The 23,030-nt window shown below is 36.3% G+C and overlaps 1 protein-coding gene across 4 annotated transcripts in view; it reads left to right on the top strand.

Annotated features, from left to right (window-relative positions):
* Nucleotides 1–23,030, top strand: part of OXCT1 (3-oxoacid CoA-transferase 1) — a 139,766-nt gene that overhangs the window by 43,815 nt on the left and 72,921 nt on the right. For all 4 annotated transcript variants that reach the window (XM_054487911.2, XM_054487912.2, XM_063664776.1 and 1 more), the window contains exons 8-10: nucleotides 18,396–18,503; nucleotides 20,169–20,283; nucleotides 22,668–22,762. In XM_054487911.2, coding sequence (XP_054343886.1) covers nucleotides 18,396–18,503; nucleotides 20,169–20,283; nucleotides 22,668–22,762 — 318 coding nt within the window. The remainder of the gene's footprint in view (nucleotides 1–18,395; nucleotides 18,504–20,168; nucleotides 20,284–22,667; nucleotides 22,763–23,030) is intronic.

Below are 23,030 nucleotides of genomic sequence, written 5' to 3'. Positions count from 1 at the left end.
TTGAGGTACATTTTACATTATGCTTTGCAATGTTAACATTTTTATCTAATTTACAGTCTCCTTACTTGCAGGCTCATAGACCTTTAGCTGACTGAATTTTTCAGTTAACTTAGTGTAGCCCCAGGATAATGTTAATACTTTCATAAATGCAAAATTAAGAATTGTTCAGTAATGTTAACCTTTTAGAACATATGAAATAGGATAATCTCCTAAAAGCTGTAAAATGAGAACCTTCACATTTAGGAAGACAGAATGTTTTTTTTCCCCCATTTGAAAATGAGGTAGATAGTATTATATAGTTGTTTGAATTCAAGATAGAAACTTTAGGATTCTATATAGTAACTACTGGTAATGATTATTTAAAAAATAGCTACTTCCAATTTCAGGCCTAACGTGCAAGGAGGTTGAAAGTTGCCACACCCATTCTCACAGTAAGAAAAAAGATGAATAAACTGAAAAATCAACAATTCTTCTTAGAGCCATCAGAGAATTAAAGTCACAGGGCAAACCACTGCCCCCCAAATTGGAGAGAGACAGACTAATACGGAGAATCACAACTTACTGGAACAGAAGCCTAGTAGCAGAAATCTCCATGGGAACCAGTCCTAGGGTAGAAAAACTCAAACTGTAATTGATGAATTGTTGGAGGCTCATGTGGACAAGTTTGAGAGTTAGACTCCAGAGTGATCTGGTCTTGGGAGGGGCTTCATATTTCTGTGAGTTTTACCTCTAGGATCCCTACCAGAGTTTTGGTGAAGACCAAGGGAAAATTTCCTTGTGCTTCTGGCAAGGGGAGGGGGGAAAAGAGGACATTTTGAAATATACCCAGAGCGTTCTCTTTTTAACAAGGCCTGCCTTCAAGTGAAATGAATGATAGCAATGTTATAAGAGACAAGTGCTGGGGATATCATGTTTTAAGATATTTGCACTACCTGTGAAGTGATATAGTGTTATTTGAAAGAGGACTTGCATTAATTGTAAATGTATATTGCAAACTCAAGTGTAACAAAAAAAGCAGAAAAAGAATTGTATGAAAAAGATTAATTAAAACTACAGAATGCAGAAAAGAGTGGAGAGCAAAAAGAATAAAGAACAAGAACAATGATGAGAATAGTAGCAAATATGGTAGATATTAATCTGACTAAATAATTTGAACATTACTGGTCTAAACATACCAAACAATTAAGACTCACAGTGGATTAAAAACAAGACTCAGCTCTATGTTATCTACAAGCAATCCACTTTAATATAGAGACACAAATTACAAGTAAAGAGATGAATGGAAAAAATTATTCTAACATTAATCAAAAGAAAGCTGGAGCAATTAGGCTGGGCACGGTGGCTCAGACCTGTAATCCCAGCACTTTGGGAGGCTAAGGCAGGCGGATTGGAGTTCAAGAGCAGCCCGATGAACGTGGTGAAACGCCATCTCTACTAAAAATACAAAAATTAGCCGGGTATGGTGGCACACGCCTGTAATTCCGGCTACTTAGGAGGCTGAGTCAGGGGAATCGCTTGAACCCGGGAGGCGGAGGTTGCAGTGAGCCGAGATCTCAGCCTGGGCAAAAGAGTGAAATGGTCTCAAAACACAACAAAACAAAAAAAGTTGGAGCAATTATATTAATTTCAGACAAAGTAGACTTCAGAGCAAGGAAAATTATTACGGATAAAGAGGGGTAGTCCATAATGATAAAGAGGTCAGTTCTCCACAAAAACAGAAAAATTCTTAGTGTTTATGGTGTGGCAGTTCTTATTTCTGCTCTCCTCCCACCCCCAAACCACTACCGCAGAACTAGCCTCATGAGCTTCAGAAGTATCAGTACTGGCTGCCTCCTGTCACTCCCAGTAGGGGTCTGAATCCCAGCTCTGAGAAACCCCTGACCCTAGCACCAGTTCCATTTACTTCTCTTTTTTTTTTTTTTTTTGAAGTTCTTTTTTTTTTCTTTTATTATTATTATTATTATTATCATTATTATACTTTAGGTTTTATGGTACATGTGCGCAATGTGCAGGTAAGTTACATATGTATACATGTGCCATGCTGGTGCGCTGCACCCACCAACTTGTCATCTAGCATTAGGTATATCTCCCAATGCTATCCCTCCCCCCTCCCCCCACCCCACAACAGTCCCTGAAGTGTGATGTTCCCCTTCCTGTGTCCATGTGTTCTCATTGTTCAATTCCCACCTATGAGTGAGAATATGCGGTGTTTGGTTTTTTGTTCTTGCGATAGTTTACTGAGAATGATGATTTCCAGTTTCATCCATGTCCCTACAAAGGACGTGAACTCATCATTTTTTATGGCTGCATAGTATTCCATGGTGTATATGTGCCACATTTTCTTAATCCAGTCTATCATTGTTGGACATTTGGGTTGGTTCCAAGTCTTTGCTATTGTAAATAATGCTGCAATAAACATACGTGTGCATGTGTCTTTATAGCAGCATGATTTATAGTCCTTTGGGTATATACCCAGTAATGGGATGGCTGGGTCAAATGGAATTTCTAGTTCTAGATCCCTGAGGAATCGCCACACTGACTTCCACAAGGGTTGAACTAGTTTACAGTCCCACCAACAGTGTAAAAGTGTTCCTATTTCTCCACATCCTCTCCAGCACCTGTTGTTTCCTGACTTTTTAATGATTGCCATTCTAACTGGTGTGAGATGGTATCTCATTGTGGTTTTGATTTGCATTTCTCTGATGGCCAGTGATGGTGAGCATTTTTTCATGTGTTTTTTGGCTGCATAAATGTCTTCTTTTGAGAAGTGTCTGTTCATGTCCTTCGCCCACTTTTTGATGGGGTTGTTTGTTTTTTTCTTGTAAATTTGCAACCCTTCATGCTAAAAACTCTCAATAAATTAGGAATTGATGGGATGTATCTCAAAATAATAAGAGCTATTTATGACAAACCCACAGCCAATATCGTACTGAATGGGCAAAAACTGGAAGCATTCCCTTTGAAAACTGGCACAAGACAGGGATGCCCTCTCTCGCCACTTCTATTCAACATAGTGTTGGAAGTTCTGGCCAGGGCAATTAGGCAGGAGAAGGAAATCAAGGGTATTCAATTAGGAAAAGAGGAAGTCAAATTGTCCTTGTTTGCAGATGACATGATAGTATATCTAGAAAACCCCATTGTCTCAGCCCAAAATCTCCTTAAGCTGATAAGCAACTTCAGCAAAGTCTCAGGATACAAAATCAATGTGCAAAAATCACAAGCATTCTTATACATCAATAACAGAGAAACAGAGAGCCAAATCATGAGTGAACTCCCATTCACAATTGCTTCAAAGAGAATAAAATACCTAGGAATCCAACTTACAAGGGATGTGAAAGACCTCTTCAAGGAGAACTACAAACCACTGCTCAAGGAAATAAAAGAGGATACAAACAAATGGAAGAACATTCCATGCTCATGGGTAGGAAGAATCAATATCATGAAAATGGCCGTCCTTCCCAAGGTAATTTACAGATTCAATGCCATCCCCATCAAGCTACCAATGACTTTCTTCACAGAATTGGAAAAAACTACTTTAAAGTTCATATGGAACCAAAAAAGAGCCCGCATCGCCAAGTCAATCCTAAGCCAAAAGAACAAAGCTGGAGGCATCACACTACCTGACTTCAAACTATACTACAAGGCTACAGTAACCAAAACAGCATGGTACTGGTACCAAAACAGAGATATAGATCAATGGAACAGAACGGAGCCGTCAGAAATAATGCCACATATCTACAAGTATCTGATCTTTGACAAACCTGACAAAAACAAGAAATGGGGAAAGGATTCCCTATTTAATAAATGGTGCTGGGAAAACTGGCTAGCCATATGTAGAAAGCTGAAACTGGATCCCTTCCTTACACCTTATACAAAAATCAATTCAAGATGGATTAAAGACTTAAATGTTAGACCTAAAACCATAAAAACCCTAGAAGAAAACCTAGGCATTACCATTCAGGACATAGGCATGGGCAAGGACTTCATGTCTAAAACACCAAAAGCAATGGCAACAAAAGCCAAAATTGACAAATGGGATCGAATTAAACTAAAGAGCTTCTGCACAGCAAAGGAAACTACCATCAGAGTGAACAGGCAACCTACAAAATGGGAGAACATTTTCGCAACCTACTCATCTGACAAAGGGCTAATATCCAGAATCTACTTCTCTTTATTCCTCCTGCAGTTACTAGATCCGTGTCACCTGTGTGCTTTTTTGCCTTTTTGGTTCTCAATTTCTTATTTAAATTCTATTAAAATAACTGACAAAACTAACTCAAGAAGGAGTAAAGACCTAAATGTAAAGTGTAAAATAGAAAACTCATCAGAAATAAGAAAAAAGTGGCCATGCTTTTTTAGATAAAAACATGATCCCTGAGAGAAAAACACTTGATAGGTTGGACTTCATTAAAATTAAAAACTACTGCTCTGTGGAAGGCACTGTACAGGGAAAAAAATTACAGACTCTGGTTTGGGAGAAGATATTTGAAACATGTATCTTATAAAAGACTGGTGTCAAACATATGCAAAAACAATTAAAACTCAACAATAAGAAAATCACCCTATCACAAAATAGGTAAAATCTGAACAGGCACCTTACCAGAGAAGATACACAAATGGCAAATAAGCATATGAGAAGATGCTCAACATCATATCATTAGGGAATTGCAAACCTAAATGAGATGCCATTACACACCTATTAGAATGGCTAAAAGTCAGAACACTAACAACCAAATGCTGATGAGGATGTAAAACCACAGGCACTCTCAATCATTGCTGGTGAGAATGCAAAATGCTACAACTTCTTTCGCAGTTTGTTTTCTTATAAAACTAAACAAACTCTTATCAAATAATCCAGCAATTACACTCCTTGGAATTAAATCACTATGTTGGTTGGAATGCTTCCTGAAAGATTAATAAATTGCCTATTTTTGTTTCCATGTAGAATATATGATAGACTTGTTCATGCTCTGATTCTGAGCCATTGTTGAATTTTATATTTCATTTCTTGTATTTTTCCTGAACATCTAAGAACCACTTTATTGGCACTATGTACTGACTTGCATAAAGAGGCAATGTTTTCTTCAGGAAGTGACTGCATGTGTGTAACTATGTAGATAAAAACAATACTTTGGTTAAATGTGAGAGACAGGTAATTGGCTTTGAAGTCCATTTCAGCTGCATATTGAGTGAAGTTTCTAGCTTACCAAAACTACAAATTTCTGCCTTCAGAGTTGCTTGGGGATGTAGTCAACAACATGGCTATTAGGTATACAAATGTTAAGGATTTGCTACATGAGACACTGTGATTGTTTTAGATCATCTTACAATCTAGTTGAGGTAGGACTAACCTGAAAATAAGTTGTGCATAGAGCAGTGAGTGCCCAATTTAGTGATAAAGACAGTAATTGCTGTGGGATCTTGATGGTGGTGGTCTGCTGCGAGTGTATGGCAGTAACCCCACACGACCCCTCTCCACTTCTTGGCCTTGTTTATGCAGATAAACAAGAAAAATAAGGTCAATTGTGAAGGAAGGAGAAGACTTAAGGCATTTTATGCTTGCCATCTTGATTGACAGGTCTAGGGACATTTGGGTCAGGATGGGTCATAATGGGATGGGGAGACACTTTCTGCATGGAACAAAGAGACCTGAGAGAAAACATGGAAGTGTCTTGGCTTGATTTTCTTTAATTACTGTCCATACATAATGTTTCTTTTTATAAAATAGGTACCATTTTAGTTATAATATGTATTTCATTACACAAAACATTAGGCATGTTTTTGCAGCTCACTAATCCCTAAAGAAAGATATTTTAACAGTTATAGTAAAACATATCAACAATTCTATTGTTGGACTTTCATGTTTTCCATCTTTCACTATTAATGCTTTAGTGATTATTGTTTTTGTGCATGTCTGATTATTTGACCACATTTCTAGAAGTAGATTTTCTTTATATGAGTATCAACATTTTAAGGTTTGGGAAAATATTGCTAAATCATTCTCTAGAAAGATAATTTCAATTATAACCCCTCAGTGATATATAAAAGTATCATTTGGAACTACTCTCAACAACATGGATGTTATACTTTAAACACTTGATAACTTGCTAGGTGAAAAATGCCACCCTGTAGTTTTAACTCGATATCTTTGACAAGAGACATTGAATATTTTTCATATATTTATTGACTGTATTTCTTTTGTGATTTTGTGTCTTATTTTAATGGGAATGTCACTATTATTTTATTCCCAGGTATTCTTAAACCTCCCACTTAGTTGAGGAGTTGTGTGAGGGAAGGAAAGGTACAGGATATGGCTGATATATGTGCTCTAGAGCCAGGCACTCTAGATTAGAACCCAGCTTCCTGGAGAATCCTCCTGGCTGCTTGACCCAGGACAAGAACTTGATTGCCTATAGTTAGTAGACTAGAAAAAGAACATTTTGAACCCAGAGCAGTAATCAGTTATGGAAGTAAACGTGGGTAAGATTCCCAGAGAGAAGGTAACCATGGCCAGCAGCTATACCCACAGAACCCCTTCATAAAATAAGATGTGAGTCAAGTGCTGTTGATTCATTGTTTTGAGATAGCTCTCTAAAACTTACAGTCGTGATTTCTCACAAAATAATTAATAATTTTGTTGCAAATGAAGACATAGATTGTGTTTAAAAAAAAAGAAGGTGGCTCATGCCTGTTATCTCAGCACTTTGGGAGGCTGAGGCAGGCAGATCACCTTAGGTAAGGAGTTCGAGACCACCCTGGCCAATGTGGCGAAACCCTGTCTCTACTAAAAATACAAAAATTAGTTGGTGTGGTGGCACATGCCTGTAATCCCAGCTACTCGCGAGGCTGAGGCAGGAGAATCGCTTGAACCCGGGAGGCAGAGGTTGCAGTGAGCTGAGATCCCGCCGCTGCACTCCAGCCTGGGCAACAAGAGTGAAACTCCATCCCCCTGCCCCACCCCCGACCCCCCCCAAAAAAGGAAGAGCCAGAGGGCATTTCTAACATATTAATGGTTTTAGAATCTTTATGATACTCCCTCCTGAAAGATTATTAAATAAGGTACACTGTCACTGATACAAACGGGATGTTCTCCTAAAAAAAAAATTATCTTAATACAAAGAATGACATGGATTCCTTTTCCTCATTTTGCTCTCTTTTGGTTTAACAACTTTTGACCTACTTATAGATTTATTTCATGTTTGTGTTAAGAATATAACTTATGATTTTAAAGTCACTCTGATTAAAAATAATAGTGGCTTTCCTCACTCCTTCCAGGGACCTTGTCAAAAAATGGTATTTTTTCCAACTTCAAATATAGATCTGGTCTACAAATACTGAAGTGATAATTAAGGCTTATGCAAGATTGCTTCATTTGAAAAATTAGTTGCTTTTTTTCTTTTTTTTTTTTTTTAAACGAGTCACTTTTCAAATCTTTCTGGTTCAAGGACAAAGCTAAAAGAAGGCATCTTAAAGTCATGGCTTATATAAATGATTTAAGTAAGAAATGTGGGAAAAAGTGATAAATATGATTCTTTGACCCCTTTTGTTAATTTTTGTCTTATAAACACATTTTTCCATGTATTAGTGTAGTTTGAGCATGCAGCAGATGGCAGCCTCCTAATATTAGAACATATGCAAATATCTGGCCTTTTACTAGGCCCCTTGAAAATCCAGGTACACAACCAAAAATTAATAAAAGCGAGAAAAGGTAATTGCCAATGTGTTAAATTTTTTTCTTGTGAGAAGCCACAATAATCAGAAGAAACTGTCCCAGCATCATTAGCTAAAGTGAACTCTCTTGTGAATTTTTCGAAGTGTGAAGGACGTCATATTTCCTTTTTTGTTCAGTTAGCTATTACCATTTCTGGTAGCTTTTCCAAAATTAGGTTCCTCATTCCACAGAATAAAAATTTTGAACTTCTGATGCAATGCTTTTATTTCCTGTGTACCCTAGGTCCTTTGACAAGTAACACATCCTCACATTCTCTCATGAGATCACATCCTTCCCTACCCTTTGCCCTTGACATTCCTACTGCCTAGAATGTTCTCCCTCTTTTTGTGGCTGATTTTCTGCCTGGTTAGTGGAATGTTCCCTCTATTATTGCACTTATTTTCATGTTTTATTGTGATTCTGTGGCTACCTGTGTTCTCCATGAAACTGTGAGAACCTTGTAGGACCTTCTCTTACTCATCTCTGTAGTCCCAGCATGTAACACAATGCTTGGGACATAATAGCTGCTCATTAAATGATATTTGAGTCACTGAGTCAGCAGGTTCAATACATACACAACACTTTGCAGGCTTAGAAATGTTCTACGGAGCTTACTTGATTGACATCATTATCCTGCCATGGTCTAAGAAAGCAAAAATGCCTTATGTTCAGTGGTTCTTCCTGATGGCTTTATATTTGAGGCCATTGTCAGTCCTGCATTGAGACTTGATAATGTGCCACCAGCTGTTCTGTAACTGCCTTCCTTACTACTGTGCCTAGTTTCCTCTGATTTCTCTGGGATCATTTTATCTCAAGGTGTGCCTTTTAATACTGGCTGGTATAGCGTGTCTCATTCAGTAAGTTTTTATTACTCTGCAAAAGCAGAACAAGCCATATGGCAGTTACCTAGTTATACAAAGGGTTATAAAGTAATAAATTGGCAAATAAACTGGCCTTGTAAATTCAACAGCCTGTTTGGTCAGGAAAGGATGGATATAGCAAGTACATGAGTACAGAGGGGTATTGAAGATATGCTGCGTGGCATGGAATTAAAATAATGTTTTACATTTAACAGATATGTCCAGTAAGATGACATTAATCTAGAGTGTTCAATATCCAGAATAATTAGAAAGATACTACACAATAATGTGCATACTTTATGGTCTTGTAATAGAATGTCTAGGAACTAGTATAGACTTAATGGTCATGCAAGTGCTGGGAAGAATATTAGGCTTCATTTACAGTTCAACTTTTTCATTTTAAAGGTGAAATGACTTTAGGTGATTGATGTAAGAACATAGTATTAGATGATGTTAGGGCTGAAAACACAAATCAATGTCTTCTGACTTCAAATCCAGTACTTTCTTTATATCATACTGTCTTATTTTTTTAACTATAGGAAAGCTCAGTGAAATACATGGCATTAGAATCATATGGACTAAAATGTCCCTTACTAAATATTGACATCAGTAAATTGCTGTTCTTTATCAACCATTCCTACTCTTCTTTTAATCATCATACTTAACTTTTCAAATATGGTGTTGAGTTTTGGGAATGAGTTTATATGCCAGGAAGATATTTTGGATTTGGGACCTCGATCAGCTTTACTCATGGTAGGTTTCAGTCATTGTCTGAATGATGGCTATTGTCAACCATAAATAATGAAATTCAGAAGATATGATTAAGTATAGAGTTTGAGTACAGTCTGAGGGTAGCCACGCAGGAGACACTCTAAACAAATGGGGTTAGCATTCCAACATTGAAAAGTTAAGTTTTCACTCATAGAGGAACAGAAATTCTAGCAGTACTACAACATTTTTCATATGAGACCAGATCATATGTTGTAGTGATTTGACTCAAGGAAGATTAGTTTATTACTTCATAAGGAGGGATAGTGATCTTAAGGGGGTCTTGTCTCTAGTGCTGTTTGGTCTTTCTAATTATTTATAGGAAGAAAAGGCAGAAGTTGCAGCTGCATGCCAAGTGACCCCGGCTGCATGGACACACTCCTCTCAAGGGTCAGAATGATTGCAAATTCCAACAGCTTTAAGTTTGAATTATTTAATTTAACACCAGAATTAAGACTTGCCTTGCTTTCCCATGATGACTAGATGCTGAAATTCAGTGAGTTAGAAAAACCTGGAACCAAGTGGTGCCAGCAGTAAAACTGATTGTGCATCTCCCTACTTGTACTAAGAGGCACTTGATCATAATGCTAAAGTCATAGTTGAAATGTGATAAACATGTTTGAATTTCTTTAGGACTTAAAGATCTAGTTTTGAAAATTGAACCACAGAGAGGAAGAAATATTTTGTTTTAAAGTTTATTTTTCCATTTTATATCTACCTCATATAAATCAGGGAAAACAAACATGGCATCTTAATTTTCTTAATGAAATATGTAGGATTCTACTCTGCTTACTGCTCTATAGAAATGAAAACGTGGAGAACATTTAAAAGATGAAGTGAATAAAGTAAAGCTCTTCTAATGCACACGCTAAACAATTTTAAATTTAGGGACTGTTGAGTCATCTTCATGCTGAATTCAAATCAAATCTGTTAGATTTAGCAGCCATTAACTGTGTTCTGGAAATGCTATGGTTTAACCCAATCCCATTTTGCATTTTATGTGTTAAATATTGTGTTCCTGCATTATAAAGTGCTTCAGGGATGATTAACAGTCTCAAATTGAAGGAAATAGTCTTAGAGTAACATTTAAAGTTTAGTTGGCATTACCAGTAGGCAGCCTTTCTGTAGCTGTAAAAACCCAACACGAACTTTTTCTCTTCCTGTTTCTCTATGACTCTCTTCACTGAAAAATGTTCCTCGTTTAATTCTATTAATTATATTATGTCTCCCTGTTTTCCTTGGGATATATGATAATGGTGTAATTTTTTAAAACTATTATAGATAAGACTGGTGCTTTGAATGAACATGTTAGATGTATTTTAATTCCTTTGGGTAGATTTATTCATTTTAATTATTTCTCTGGATTTGCTACAGTCCTAACAAAATTTCTTTTTTAAAAGAGATATGACAAATGAAATCTAGGTATTTAGAATATTGCCTGAATGTTATTAAGTCACACATAAAGAGAAGATTGGCATTTCTGGGCAAACAAAAAATGTTAGCAGCCGGGCATAGTGGTGCATGCCTGTAATCCCAGCTACTCAGGAGGCTGAGGCCGGAGAATCTCTTGAGCCCAGGAATTTGAGACAAGCCTGGGCAACATAATGAGATCTCATCTCAAAAAGTAAAATAAAATAAAAATAAAGTGTTAGTCTAATCAATACTGGTATTTTGCTATTTTAGCTTGGTTTGAGGTCAGTGGAAATGAAAATACTTGTCTTAAACTGCTTTTATTTTTTATTTTTTTTAAAACAATTCTTCCACATTACAAAAACTATAGGGATGGTATATGAAGTAACAGTTCTACTTTTTTCAGATCAATATGGGTCAGACGTTGTATAATATAAGGATTTAATATATAAGCTATTAATTTTGCTGCTAGTCAATTTTAACAAATTGAGTTATTTCAGATAAAGCTTTTGCTCTAGAGTTCAGACTGCTTTATCCATTTTTCACATCCTGCGTTTTACAATGAGACATTGTAGGGAGGAAGGACTGTTTTTGTTTTGTAATGAGATACATTAGGTTGAAGGTGCTATCACCAACTCTGAGGCTGGACAGCAAACAGAGAAAGGAAGACTCTTGGTGTTTGGAATATTTCTGTCATGTTTAATAGTCTTTGTGCTGGTGGTTAGCTAAACCTTTCTATTTGCATTTCAAAAAACTATTAGGCCAGGTATTTTACGATATGAACTTTGATCCCTGCTGAAGTTCATTCAGTTAACACTGACCCATTTTATTTCCCTAACCAGTAGAGAACATTTTCTGTCTTCATTGAATTAGCTATTCTTTCTGGCCTTGGATCAGTTTCCAATTTGATAAATGTGCTGTTTAGTTTTTACCTGTTTTTTTTCCCCAGAGATGATTTAAAATAGCTTATAAGACATAAATATACATGATAGCATCAATTAGGAACAGAGCTATAGGAATGAAAAGGAATGGTAGAACTGTATAGTGACTCTAGGATTGGACTAAAAATTGATACTATAATGACAAACATGAGTGAGGCCTGGGATGCCAAATAAAAATCAAAGTATTTATATAGTTAATAGTACATGTAAAAGAAAGCTAATGATCAGATGAAATACAGCTATTCTTGCTACTACAACCAGACAGTTTTATGTCAGGCACTATGTTTTAATGGTAAGAAATAACTCACTTGATTGCAAGAAAGAAAAACTGACTGTTTATGACTCTGGCATAAAGGTAATTGGTTTGTTCTAGGGGCATACCATTCTTGGGGCATTTAAAAGAGTGGTTCAACTCCCTGAATATGGTTTTTGTCACCTCTTTTAGTAAATACTTGGAGGCATGAGCGTCAGATTGTCTTCTCTATTACAGAAAGGGATGCACCCAAACCCTTGCCCCTTAACTGTAATGCTGACTTCCTTATCTTCATTTAAAGCCTTGTAAATATGTTGACTGAACAGCGTAGGACAAAGACATCAAACCATTAGAGCAGGGGTCTAGGCTGGAGCTAGGGGATGGGGGTGGACGGATGTCTGTAGAATAATTCCATGGAATCTTACAAAGGATTTTATATCTAAAGAAACCTGTGTGTATGTGAATTGACCCATGAGAGTCTTAAAGTAGTACATTTGCCCTCAAAAGATAAAAACCACAGCACTGAAGACTTCCCCCTAAGACTTTATCAAGCCACCATATACTTATGGTTCTTCAAGTATTTGTCTACCTATCTGTACACCAGAGCATACACCTTTTCTGTTTTCTTCCTTGCCAAATCTAGTAGGTGCTTAGTTTGTATTTGTTGATTTTAAGTGAATGAGCTCAAGTCACATTTTCCTGCTATGTCTATAAGACTCTTATGTAAAGGGCTTGGTCAGAGGCTCTGTGAAACTACACACTGTGCTTTTTTCCTGGCCTACTTATGTTCTAGCCTGTTCACAAATTAATGAAGATCATATGACATGATTTAATTGGGGGGAAGACTTAGACTGCTGTCCAATTCTTTTTCTCTCTTTGTGGCCATCTAGACCATGTATATAATAATCCATTTTAGAATACTGTTGTAGATTGAGCCACCCTTTTGGAAAGGAGTATATCTGCCTCTCAGTTGACACCTCTACCATTTTTCGCTTGACTGTAATTCTGTGATCATATCTTCAGGCTCTTTAAAGGTCCTGGGATATAGATGTTATGGGTCTACAGCCTAGTATTAGTACAGAGAATCTGGGTATCTCTTCTTGGAATTGAATTTCTTCATAATCATACTAGTTCTACTTTCTTTCTCCCTGGTGAAGTCAGAAACAAAATAAAATTGAACTGCTCTGTTTTTTCCTGTCTTCTACCCAAGCAGTAGTGATTATCATTTTCAAGTTCTCCAGCAGTGGCAGCAAAAACAAAATCACCCCAGGAGCCACCCTTTCCTCATCTTGAGCATTTTGAGTAGTCCTCATCTCATTCTGATTTTGTATCTTTTGATAGACCTCTTAAGGTTTCATGACTTCCATTTGTCCTAGGTCATACGTGTCTCTTTTGTGGGAGCCCTGATAAAATAGGAAGAAACACAAAGCTATCCATGTTGTTACACTCATTTCTTTATATGCAATTCTCTTCCTCATCAATATAACCCATTTTCATGTTGTCAGAATGGAAGTTTTGCAATCCTCATCTTTCATAAGCCCATTTGTGATTTTGAGTTTCTGACCTCTTGATCCTGCTTCTCTTTTCTCTGAACTTACTGAATTTTTTTCTTCAAAGACCAGGATGTATTTCTGTGTACGTTTAAGATTCACTTCCTGGTCTATTTCCAATTCCAATTTTACATTGTCATTTTTTTCCTCAAAATTTCTGTCATTTCTACTTTGCCAAGTAATTTATTCTTATTCGTTAGAGGTCCTGAATCTTGGTTTCTCTCAGTGTTTTATTCTGCAAGATAGAAATAACCAGAAGGCAATACAGAGTTATCAGCAGACTGTGATGAATAGAAGATGTTCAAATAATTGACATCTCTTATTTGAGCCAGTTTTTGTCACTTCTATTACAAATATGTCATCTATATCTTTGGGCATTATATGACCATCAGTGTGATATTCTTTCTCCTTTTAAACTCACTTTAAATATTCCTCACCATACTTCATGCCTAGGTCTGTGGCATCCCAGGTGTATGCATATTTTCTTGACAGAACATGCTTTTTTGTTAGGTCTATTTTCATTGGACATTGTGGAATGTCTGTTGGCATGAGATCCCATCTACTCGGTTTCAATAATGACTATGCAATCATATGTACCACCATTTTAAAGGTTGCAAATTCATTGGTAGCCCCTCAACTTTTCAGTCTTTGTGCATTTCCTTATAGACATCTAAGACCATATGTATCTGTCTCTGGCCCTTTTAGCTTTCATACCATTTTTTTCTGTGTTTTTGTACCGGTCCTATCATTCCTTAGCATGAAGCCTAAGAATATATTCACTTTCTTGCTCCTTTGGATTTTTTCTCTTCATTTGAATCTTTGAGAAAGATGCCTTACATGCTGACCTCCTCTTTCTCTACATTGCCTCTTGTTTAAGAAATTATTTCTTTTTTGATACATAATAGACCTGTATGTTTTCAGGGTACCTGTGATAATTTGATATATTCGTATAATATAAAGATCAAATCAGGGTAATTGGGATATCCATTACCATATTTATCTATTCTTTATGCTAAGAACATTCAAATTATTCTCTTCTAGCAACTTTGAGAGGTACAATAGATTTTTAACTATAGTTATCCTATTGATCTATTGCACATGAGGTCTTATTCACATTTCCTCATTTTACTTCATTTTAACATCCAGAGCACCTCTGCATTTAACTTGTAACTACTCTTATTGCTTATTGTCTCCCCCTTCTATTTTTCTAGTCTTCCACAGCTGCTTTTTTTTTTTTTTTCCCTCTCTTTTGGAGTTAATGTTTCTCATGATTCTAGACATTATTGCTTGTTGTCTGGTTTTTTCTTTTCTTTTTGGCAAAAGAAGCATGTTCCTCCTAAACTTTTTTGAAACTTAAAATGAGTCAGGAAGAAAGCCTGGAATGTGAGTCTTCCTCTTCCTCCCCCTCAACAGCCCTTTCTTTGTATCGTACACAGAGTTTTGCAGGTGTGTATCATTTTTCACTAACACCATTTAGGGTTGGGCCCATTTTTGTGTCTATAACAGATTGAGGTTGTCACTAAAATAAAATAAAAAATAAGGACGTTATTGCCTTGCAGCTCCTCTTTTCCCTTACCTGAGATATAAATAATGTTTGCCAAGCAATCACAAACACATTGTCACCAAGGGATGAATTCTTATCCTTCTCTAAGCTTTAAAGTAAGTTTTCAGAGTTATAAAGTAGGAAGAGCGCAGTGCAGAGAAAGCAATCTTTTAAAACAAAGTTCAAATCAATAACAACATTTCCTAGTGTCTATTTTTCTGTTAATGACTAAAGACAAGTACCAATTAGAGAAGCCTCAAATGTCTGGATTTCTGGTTGTAGCAAGTGGTGGGGCATGAGAACTATTCGTAGTGCCATGGAATAGTCTGGGTTGTTCTTAGCTACCTTTCTTCCATCTTGATCTTGCCTGAGGACACTTACATCTGCCCATTGCTTTGCCCTGAGGCTTTTCCTTTGTCCTTTATTCTTTATTACCTGTTTCTAACTTCAGGAGGAAAACTCTGCCATCTTTGGTAAGACATCTTTTGTTTTTATGTTTGTCCTAACCAGCTCATTTTAGTCATCATTTTCCCATCAGGTTTTCCATTAATGCTTATGTTATCACCTGATCTCACTAGACTTTTTAATCCTCCCATTGCTTCTTCCTTATTGTTCTTAAGATCACACGAAACTGGCACTGAAGTCAGTCCCTTCAATAGCTAGCATTAAGATAGTTCTGCCTCTTCATTTTTTTTTAAAACTCTTTTCATAGATTGTCTGAAAACATGTTTTCTTCTTTTGGTTTGTACTTCAAATATTTTCTTTCTTAGCTATTAACTCTGCTAACCAACTCTGAGAAAGCTTTGATTTTTGTATAGACATTTTCAATACTGTTGAGTGTTGTTATTTTGACAAATGCTGCACATGCATTTTCTACAGTCTGAAAGCCATTTATATTAGGATGACAAAACATGGAATTGTTTATGTTTAGCTAGATTCTTGCTTATCAGAGTTGTTTTACCAGGACATATTCATTCTGTTAGTTCTGAGAGTTATGATGTAATTGTCCTTGGTAATGAAGCTTTGTCTTGATTTGGTGTTTTCTGTTGAAACATTCTTTGATGGAACCAAAAGAAAATAGTGACGGGTTTCCATCAGCATTTTCAGTTTAAGTGAGCAATACTGATTTTTTTTTTCTTCCTTTTTTATTATGTTCCTTGCCCCTGCTAGAGGGTGAGGCAGGAAGACCAATTAGGAAGCTGCTGTCACAATCTTAGCAAGAGATTTGAGGGCCTGACCTTTTGGAGCAACATTAGGCATGAAAAATAATTCACATTATTATTTTCAAATATGCAGGCAAGAAGGGTTTGCTTAGTTTAGTTCATAATGTGACTGCTTTTAGGGTTTAGAAACTGCAGTTTTTCTTAGAATCTCTATTTTCTTTTTAACATGCCCTCTTTGATACATGTCTAACTAATTGTGAGATTTATCACATGCCCCACTTATGATTTCCTAGTTTTAGAAACTTGGTGTTTATCACATCTTTTGAAAAAATAACATTGTGGGTTTCAGTTTTGATTATAAAAGTAAAAGGAAAACAAAAACCACTTGCACTATTACCCAGCGATAACTTCTTAGCATTTCCATGTGTTTCCTTTTATTTTCTGTAGGTATATAAATAATTGTCTATGCCAAAGTGCATTTCTATAAATTTTTATTTACTTATACAAAATCTTGCATTTTATGAAACATGAAATTATGAGCTATCATTAAATATTATGAGTGCATAATATTGATTAATCACATGGCTACACCATGTTTATTTGACCATTTCCCTGTCGCTGACCATTAAAGTTGTTTTCAATTCATTATTATAATCAATTTTGTGATTAGTATTTTCATGAATAATAAATCTTCATGTCTATCCTCAGGATACTGGATTAATGTATAAACACATTTTTAAAGTCAAGAACTTCTTTGAAGACTAAAACTGAATATGTAAAGATGTGAATGAGCCCTAATGGCTGAAAGTTCCAACCGGTTGAAGAGGTAGCAGTAGTGCTTAGCTGCTCTGCATTCCCCACCTCCACCTTGAATAGAAAATACTGGAGCATACAGAGTTTTCAAGGGGAGGACATAGAGTGTAGTGGCAAGGGGTCTTCGGCCCCACTTTCCCTGTCTCCTCACTCATCCCCAGGTGCCTCTCTACCCAGTAGTTCAACTTGGATGCCGACATATTTTCTGACCTTTCCTTGGAATTTTTGTTTGATTTTTCTGTTTATCAAAGAAGATAGCTTTTATCCACCATGTCCTTGCCTTTTTCAGCTATTTGTGAGCATTGCACAATAAGCAAAATGTCTTCTGTAAGCCCTGGTATTCTTGCACTGTAGGAGGAGCCTAGTGAAGGCATATAGTAGTAGAACAGCATAAGAAGGGCTACTTAACCTCACAGATTTCCAGATGTCAGTGATTAGTTTAGGAAACAAAAATCAATACTATTCTTGTATAAGTCAGTTCATGGAAGCAAACAATTGTTTGTTTCAGACACTGTATCTGTTAAGCTGAGTACTCACAACTTAAAGATGTGTATGTTTGTGTGCGTGCGTGTCACCAGAAAGCTAAATCTTTGACCAAAACAATGTTGAGTTTAGTTTTTCTTGATCCTTGTTCTTTTGAACTGTTTTATGTTGATAGAAAAATTGTCTTTTAAATTAATTCTAAAATAACAGACTAACGTGGAGGCATTTCATATTGCTATATGACCTTATTCTTTGTGAATGACTTTGATTCTAACTAAATTGAGTATTTCTAGTTATTAATTAATATTTCAGTTTTGAAGTTTCCATATTGGAATTATCTGTCTTTAAGTAAATTATTTCAGCAATTGCAGTTGTATCACGATCCTAGGAAGCTAACAAGAATAATTTACAACTGTTACAAATAGCATTTGTATCTGTATTTTTAAGCTCTTCAATTGACCAAGCAGATGTTATTACAGATTTTTGTCTTTGATACGATAAATTTCCCATTAATTTAGAAAATCTGTGTTTAAGGAATGTGCTATCATTGCATAGTTGAGCTGCAATTTGTGAAAGTTCAAGCAGCTGTACTGACAAACCATTTGACAAATTTGTAACTGACTCTTTTAAGCAAAGACTAACTTCTGGAGCTTAATGGTCTGTATTTTCTGTTCAGACACATACACTTTAATTTCTTCTCTTTTGTGGGTCCAGGAGGTGTGATAGACATTACCCATATGTACACATATACATACATAGATACATGTCCATATTCCGTCATATATATTTACGTCGTGTTTCCAGCCTAAGTTGTATGTGAAGATGTGTATACTTTTAAAAAAATTAAAAATGTTCACTTTAAGCTTCCACTAACTTTGAAAGAAATTTCTCTTTGTTTAGGTTGAAGAAATTGTAGATATTGGAGCATTTGCTCCAGAAGACATCCATATTCCTCAGATTTATGTACATCGCCTTATAAAGGGAGAAAAATATGAGAAAAGAATTGAGGTAATTGACTTAGCTGCTTTGTCAGAATTCATGGATCCAGTTACAGAGATAATGCATCCCTGGGGCCATTCCAGATGATGGGGAACTAGAGCTGAGCAGAAAGTCTGGTCTTGGATCCTAGTAAGAGCTTCTCATGTGTCTATCATAATGGGGATATGATGGTCTATGCCTCTGTGCAGGCTGACAGTGCCTTGTCATCACAAGGTATGTATCACCATGCCATGAGATTCTCTAGGCTGTGTCTACCAGGCTTCTACTGTCCTAATTTATGATGTATAGTTTTTCTGGATGTCTTAGAGGGGAGATAAGAATAATCATGTCTTTGGTGGTTTTATCCCTGCTGTAGTCTTATCTTAATGTTTGATTGTTCAGAATTGAACTGTTCAGATTGTTCTGTCTTGAAGGTGCTTTGCACTTTTCTAGAGTGTAGAATGTCATTCTAATTAGCTTCGGGTTGTGGGTAGCTGGTGAGTATGAGATTGTGGCAAGGAGTATAGGTACCAGGAGCATTGAAGGTATTCTAAGGCCAGTGTGTTAGTCCCTTTTGCATTGCTGTAAAGGAATACCTGAGACTGGGTAATTTATAAAGAAGTTTATTTGGCTTACACTTCTGTGGGCTATATGTGAAGCATGGCACCAGCATCTGCTTCTGGTCAGGACCTCAGGAAGCTTTTACTCAGAGCAGAAGGAAAAGGGGAAGCAGGCATGTCACATGGCGAGAGAGAGAAAAGGTGCCAGGCTCCTTTAGACAACCAGCTCGTGTGTAAACTAACAGAGGGAGAACTCCTGCATTTCCAAGGGGATGGCACTAAGCCAATTCATAAGGGATCTGCATCCATGATCCAACACTTCCCACTAGGCTGCACCTCCAACATTGGAAAGTACATTTCAACCTGAGATTTGGAGGGGACACATATCTAAATCATCAGCCAGTGAGAGTAGACAATGGCCACCCTACCAGAATTACTATCATGATTCAGAAGTGTCTAGGGATCAGCAACAGAATAGACATACAGTAGGGCGCTAGAGATACCCACTACCTTGTAGATATCAAACAGGAAGACATTTTATAATACAAAACCAGTGTCAGGGGCCTAGGAAGAAAGGATGGGACTTGCAAACACGAGCCAGAGTTTGTGTCAAAGAGACTTAATAGAGGAAATAGTTTCCTGGCTGGTTTCTGGGTATTTCTATGATTCCTGTGATGCATTTGTGGTAAAAGTAGTCTGGACTTTGCAGGTGGAAACAGGCAATTGGCAGCAGCAACACCTGGTAAACACATTCTGACAGCCCTGAAAAACACATTCCCAAAGTCTGTTCCTCTTTCGTTCTTCTGGCCAATCCCTGAGCACCAGAGGAGAATTTAGTTGGAAGAATAACAGAAGTAGCAGACAGTGTGATAGTAACAGATTATTTGCTTTAAACAGACTGAACAGCATATCTTCCTCTTTAAACAAATCTGACCACTTTCATTTAGTTCCTAAAGAATTATTTCTACCATCAAATATCACCCATAGTATTTTTTAAATATCTGGCATATTGCAGATTTGTCTCATAATAATGGGAGAGAGCTCATCTTTTTTTTCCAGTAAAATTTATTTCAGCAGTGATAAAAAACAAAGCATACCTTCAACCACGAATAATTTATTTCTGTTTAATTTAAAGCGTTTATCAATCCGGAAAGAAGGAGATGGGGAAGCCAAATCTGCTAAACCTGGAGATGACGTAAGGGAACGAATCATCAAGAGGGCCGCTCTTGAGTTTGAGGATGGCATGTATGGTATCCTTTATCCTTCTGAGCCTGGGCAAAGACATAGCCTTTGCTTTTCCCATATTGATCAGGCTATTAGACCTCTTGCATAGTGAGTCATCTCTAGTCTATGGTAACTTTTAAGGTAATTAATCAATTTTTTTTTTTTAACAAAATGTGGCATATAATCCAAAGATGTCAAGATATATGACAGATATCTCTTTGCCTTCTTGAAACAAAATGGCAATCAATAATTTGCTTAGCTATTTTCTAATACCCATTAGATTTCAGTACAACTTGCATTTAATGGGAGATTATTGGGAAAAGAGATTACCCAAGATGAGTGTTTTCAAATCTCAGAATTCCTAGTGATAACCAGTGCTATTTACTTTCTGTCTATCCTGACGTTTGCATATTCATTGAAAGATCCAACTTCTTAACAACCCTTTTATTCTCTTGACAAAGATCCTGTGAGTACCCTGTTATATTTAATATTTTATGAGGGTATTCAACACATGATTCAAATTCTGCTTTAGATACTTTGTCAAAAAAAGAGGTGGACATAATTAATGCAATTAATATTTGGATTTTGAATGCATTTAAATAACAAGTCTGTTCACCATTTTGCTAGTTTTCACTACAGTAGACATTGAATTATATAATACAAATAACACATACAAATACAGACAGCATGTGATAAAATGAATGTTTGTTGAATGGTGGATACGGTGAAGCCGTACTTAAAGACCTAGGACAGAAAGAATGAGAGACATGACAAATGTCTCCATTCTGTGAGCTTCCCTAGTCCATGAATGTCAGTCTTCCAGACTGTGATCTTGACTGGGAGAACTTTTCTTTTTCCCCTTTTTACCTCTACCTCATTTTTGTTCATTTTTCAGTTTACACCTTGTGTTACGGTGCAAACTCACATAGGGGAAAAGAATAGCATGTTGCTGCTCTTCCAGCTCTTGTATCAGCAAGGTGTGGTGTCAGCCAAGTTGAGTTAGTAGGTGAAAGTTGGTCACTGGACTTTCTTCTCAACCTGTCTTACCCTGACTTACCATTGATATTTAAACACTGACTATAATACTGATTTTAGGTGTTCTTTATTCAGTTATTGTATTGCCTGTGAAAAATATTTGCAAGTCAGTTTATGTAAATGGTCTTTCCATATCTCCTAATTTTTTTCAACCCAAAATACTAGACTTTTTTCCTCCCTGGTGTTTGACTAAAATATTAAAGAACTGAGAGAATACTAGAATATGATTAAAGAGTTGAGGTACCAGACTTGTAATTTGGGTTGCTCTGTCCTAAAAATACCTGCTCATAATGGAATTAGTATCCCAATGTGTTCTGTGCATTATTGAGAAATAAATTACAAATAACACTATACTAGACTGTGATAGAACAGTAGAGGTAAACCAAGTAGCTATAATCATAGCTTCATAGATTTAATGTATCCACAAGAAGTGACCTGGGTCATTGAGTTGTACTGCTGGCTTTTGTAGTTTATTATATGGCACCATATATAAACCTCTTCTGGCCTTGATTTATGAAGATTTCACTGTTACAATCTCATCAGAGTGCCATCATTCTTTGTACTAGTTCTGGTGAGGTATTTGTTGTGCAGTGGTAGTGGACAGTAGTGGGCAGTGGTTCCAGGCAGTGTGAGTATCTTTGATCTGATCAGCCTGCCTATGTTGATAGGCAGGATTGAACCCACACCATTGAGTAGTAATCATCATCACTCCTGTTTTGATCATTTAAGGAAGAAGATTCAACAACCTCATTTAACTCTTTGATGCCTTAACAACAGCTACTTTATAGATGAGCTCAATTGTATTTGCTGAAATTTAATTTCCTCCCCACTTTTCTTTTTATGTCACATAGAAAATTCAGTTACCAATGAATGTTACCATAGAGACCCAAAGGATCTGCTACACTTTTAGGCATAAATTTTGGTATTGTCAGAAAACTTTTTTAAAATTTAAAAACGGTAACTCCATTTATCAATAAAGATGATAAAAAACGATCTTTACTTTTGGCAGGAGTTTTGAATAGTGAAAATCATTCTTTAAAAGTCATAATATATCAACCCAAATTTGCAGAGCACATTAATGAAAATGTGCTTACATTTTTGTTAAAATGTAACAAATGGCTAGCTTCTGAGGCCACTACTTTGATATTGGTGGGAAAGCATATTAATGTTATTGAAAAAGCTGACTAATTAGAGACTTTTTTTTTGAAAAATTACAAAATAATGCCCCGTGGGTGATTGGAGAATATATTCATTTATTACATTCAGAGTAAGCCACCCTTAAATAAAGCGTCCATTCAGATATATATATATAGAAGATTTATGGTATAACTTCTCTACCTTTTATATGCTGGACCTTAACATCTTTTTTTTCCAGCTAATTTGGGCATAGGAATCCCTCTCCTGGCCAGCAACTTTATCAGCCCAAATATAACTGTTCATCTTCAAAGTGAAAATGGAGTCCTGGGTTTGGTAAGATGAAAATTTGTTTTTTAAAATCCAGTCTTAATGAAGAATGAGATATTTCATGTTGTGAAATTTTTTATTAATTTTTTTTATTTCAATAGTTTTTAGGGTACAAGTGATTTTTGGTTACATGGATAAATTATATAATGCTGAAACCTGAGATTTTAGTGGATCCGTCACACATAGTGAAATCTGAGTTGTTGCATAAAGCGCCCAACCTTATTTTTCTTTTTATCATGATAAAATATTTAATTTTTGCCTTAAAAATGTGAGC

The sequence above is a fragment of the Pongo pygmaeus genome, chromosome 4 (assembly GCF_028885625.2).
Source record: "Pongo pygmaeus isolate AG05252 chromosome 4, NHGRI_mPonPyg2-v2.0_pri, whole genome shotgun sequence".
In the NCBI taxonomy this organism is placed as follows: domain Eukaryota; kingdom Metazoa; phylum Chordata; class Mammalia; order Primates; family Hominidae; genus Pongo; species Pongo pygmaeus.
Note: the sequence above shows the minus strand (reverse complement) of the source record. Positions and strands in the feature narration are given on the sequence as shown.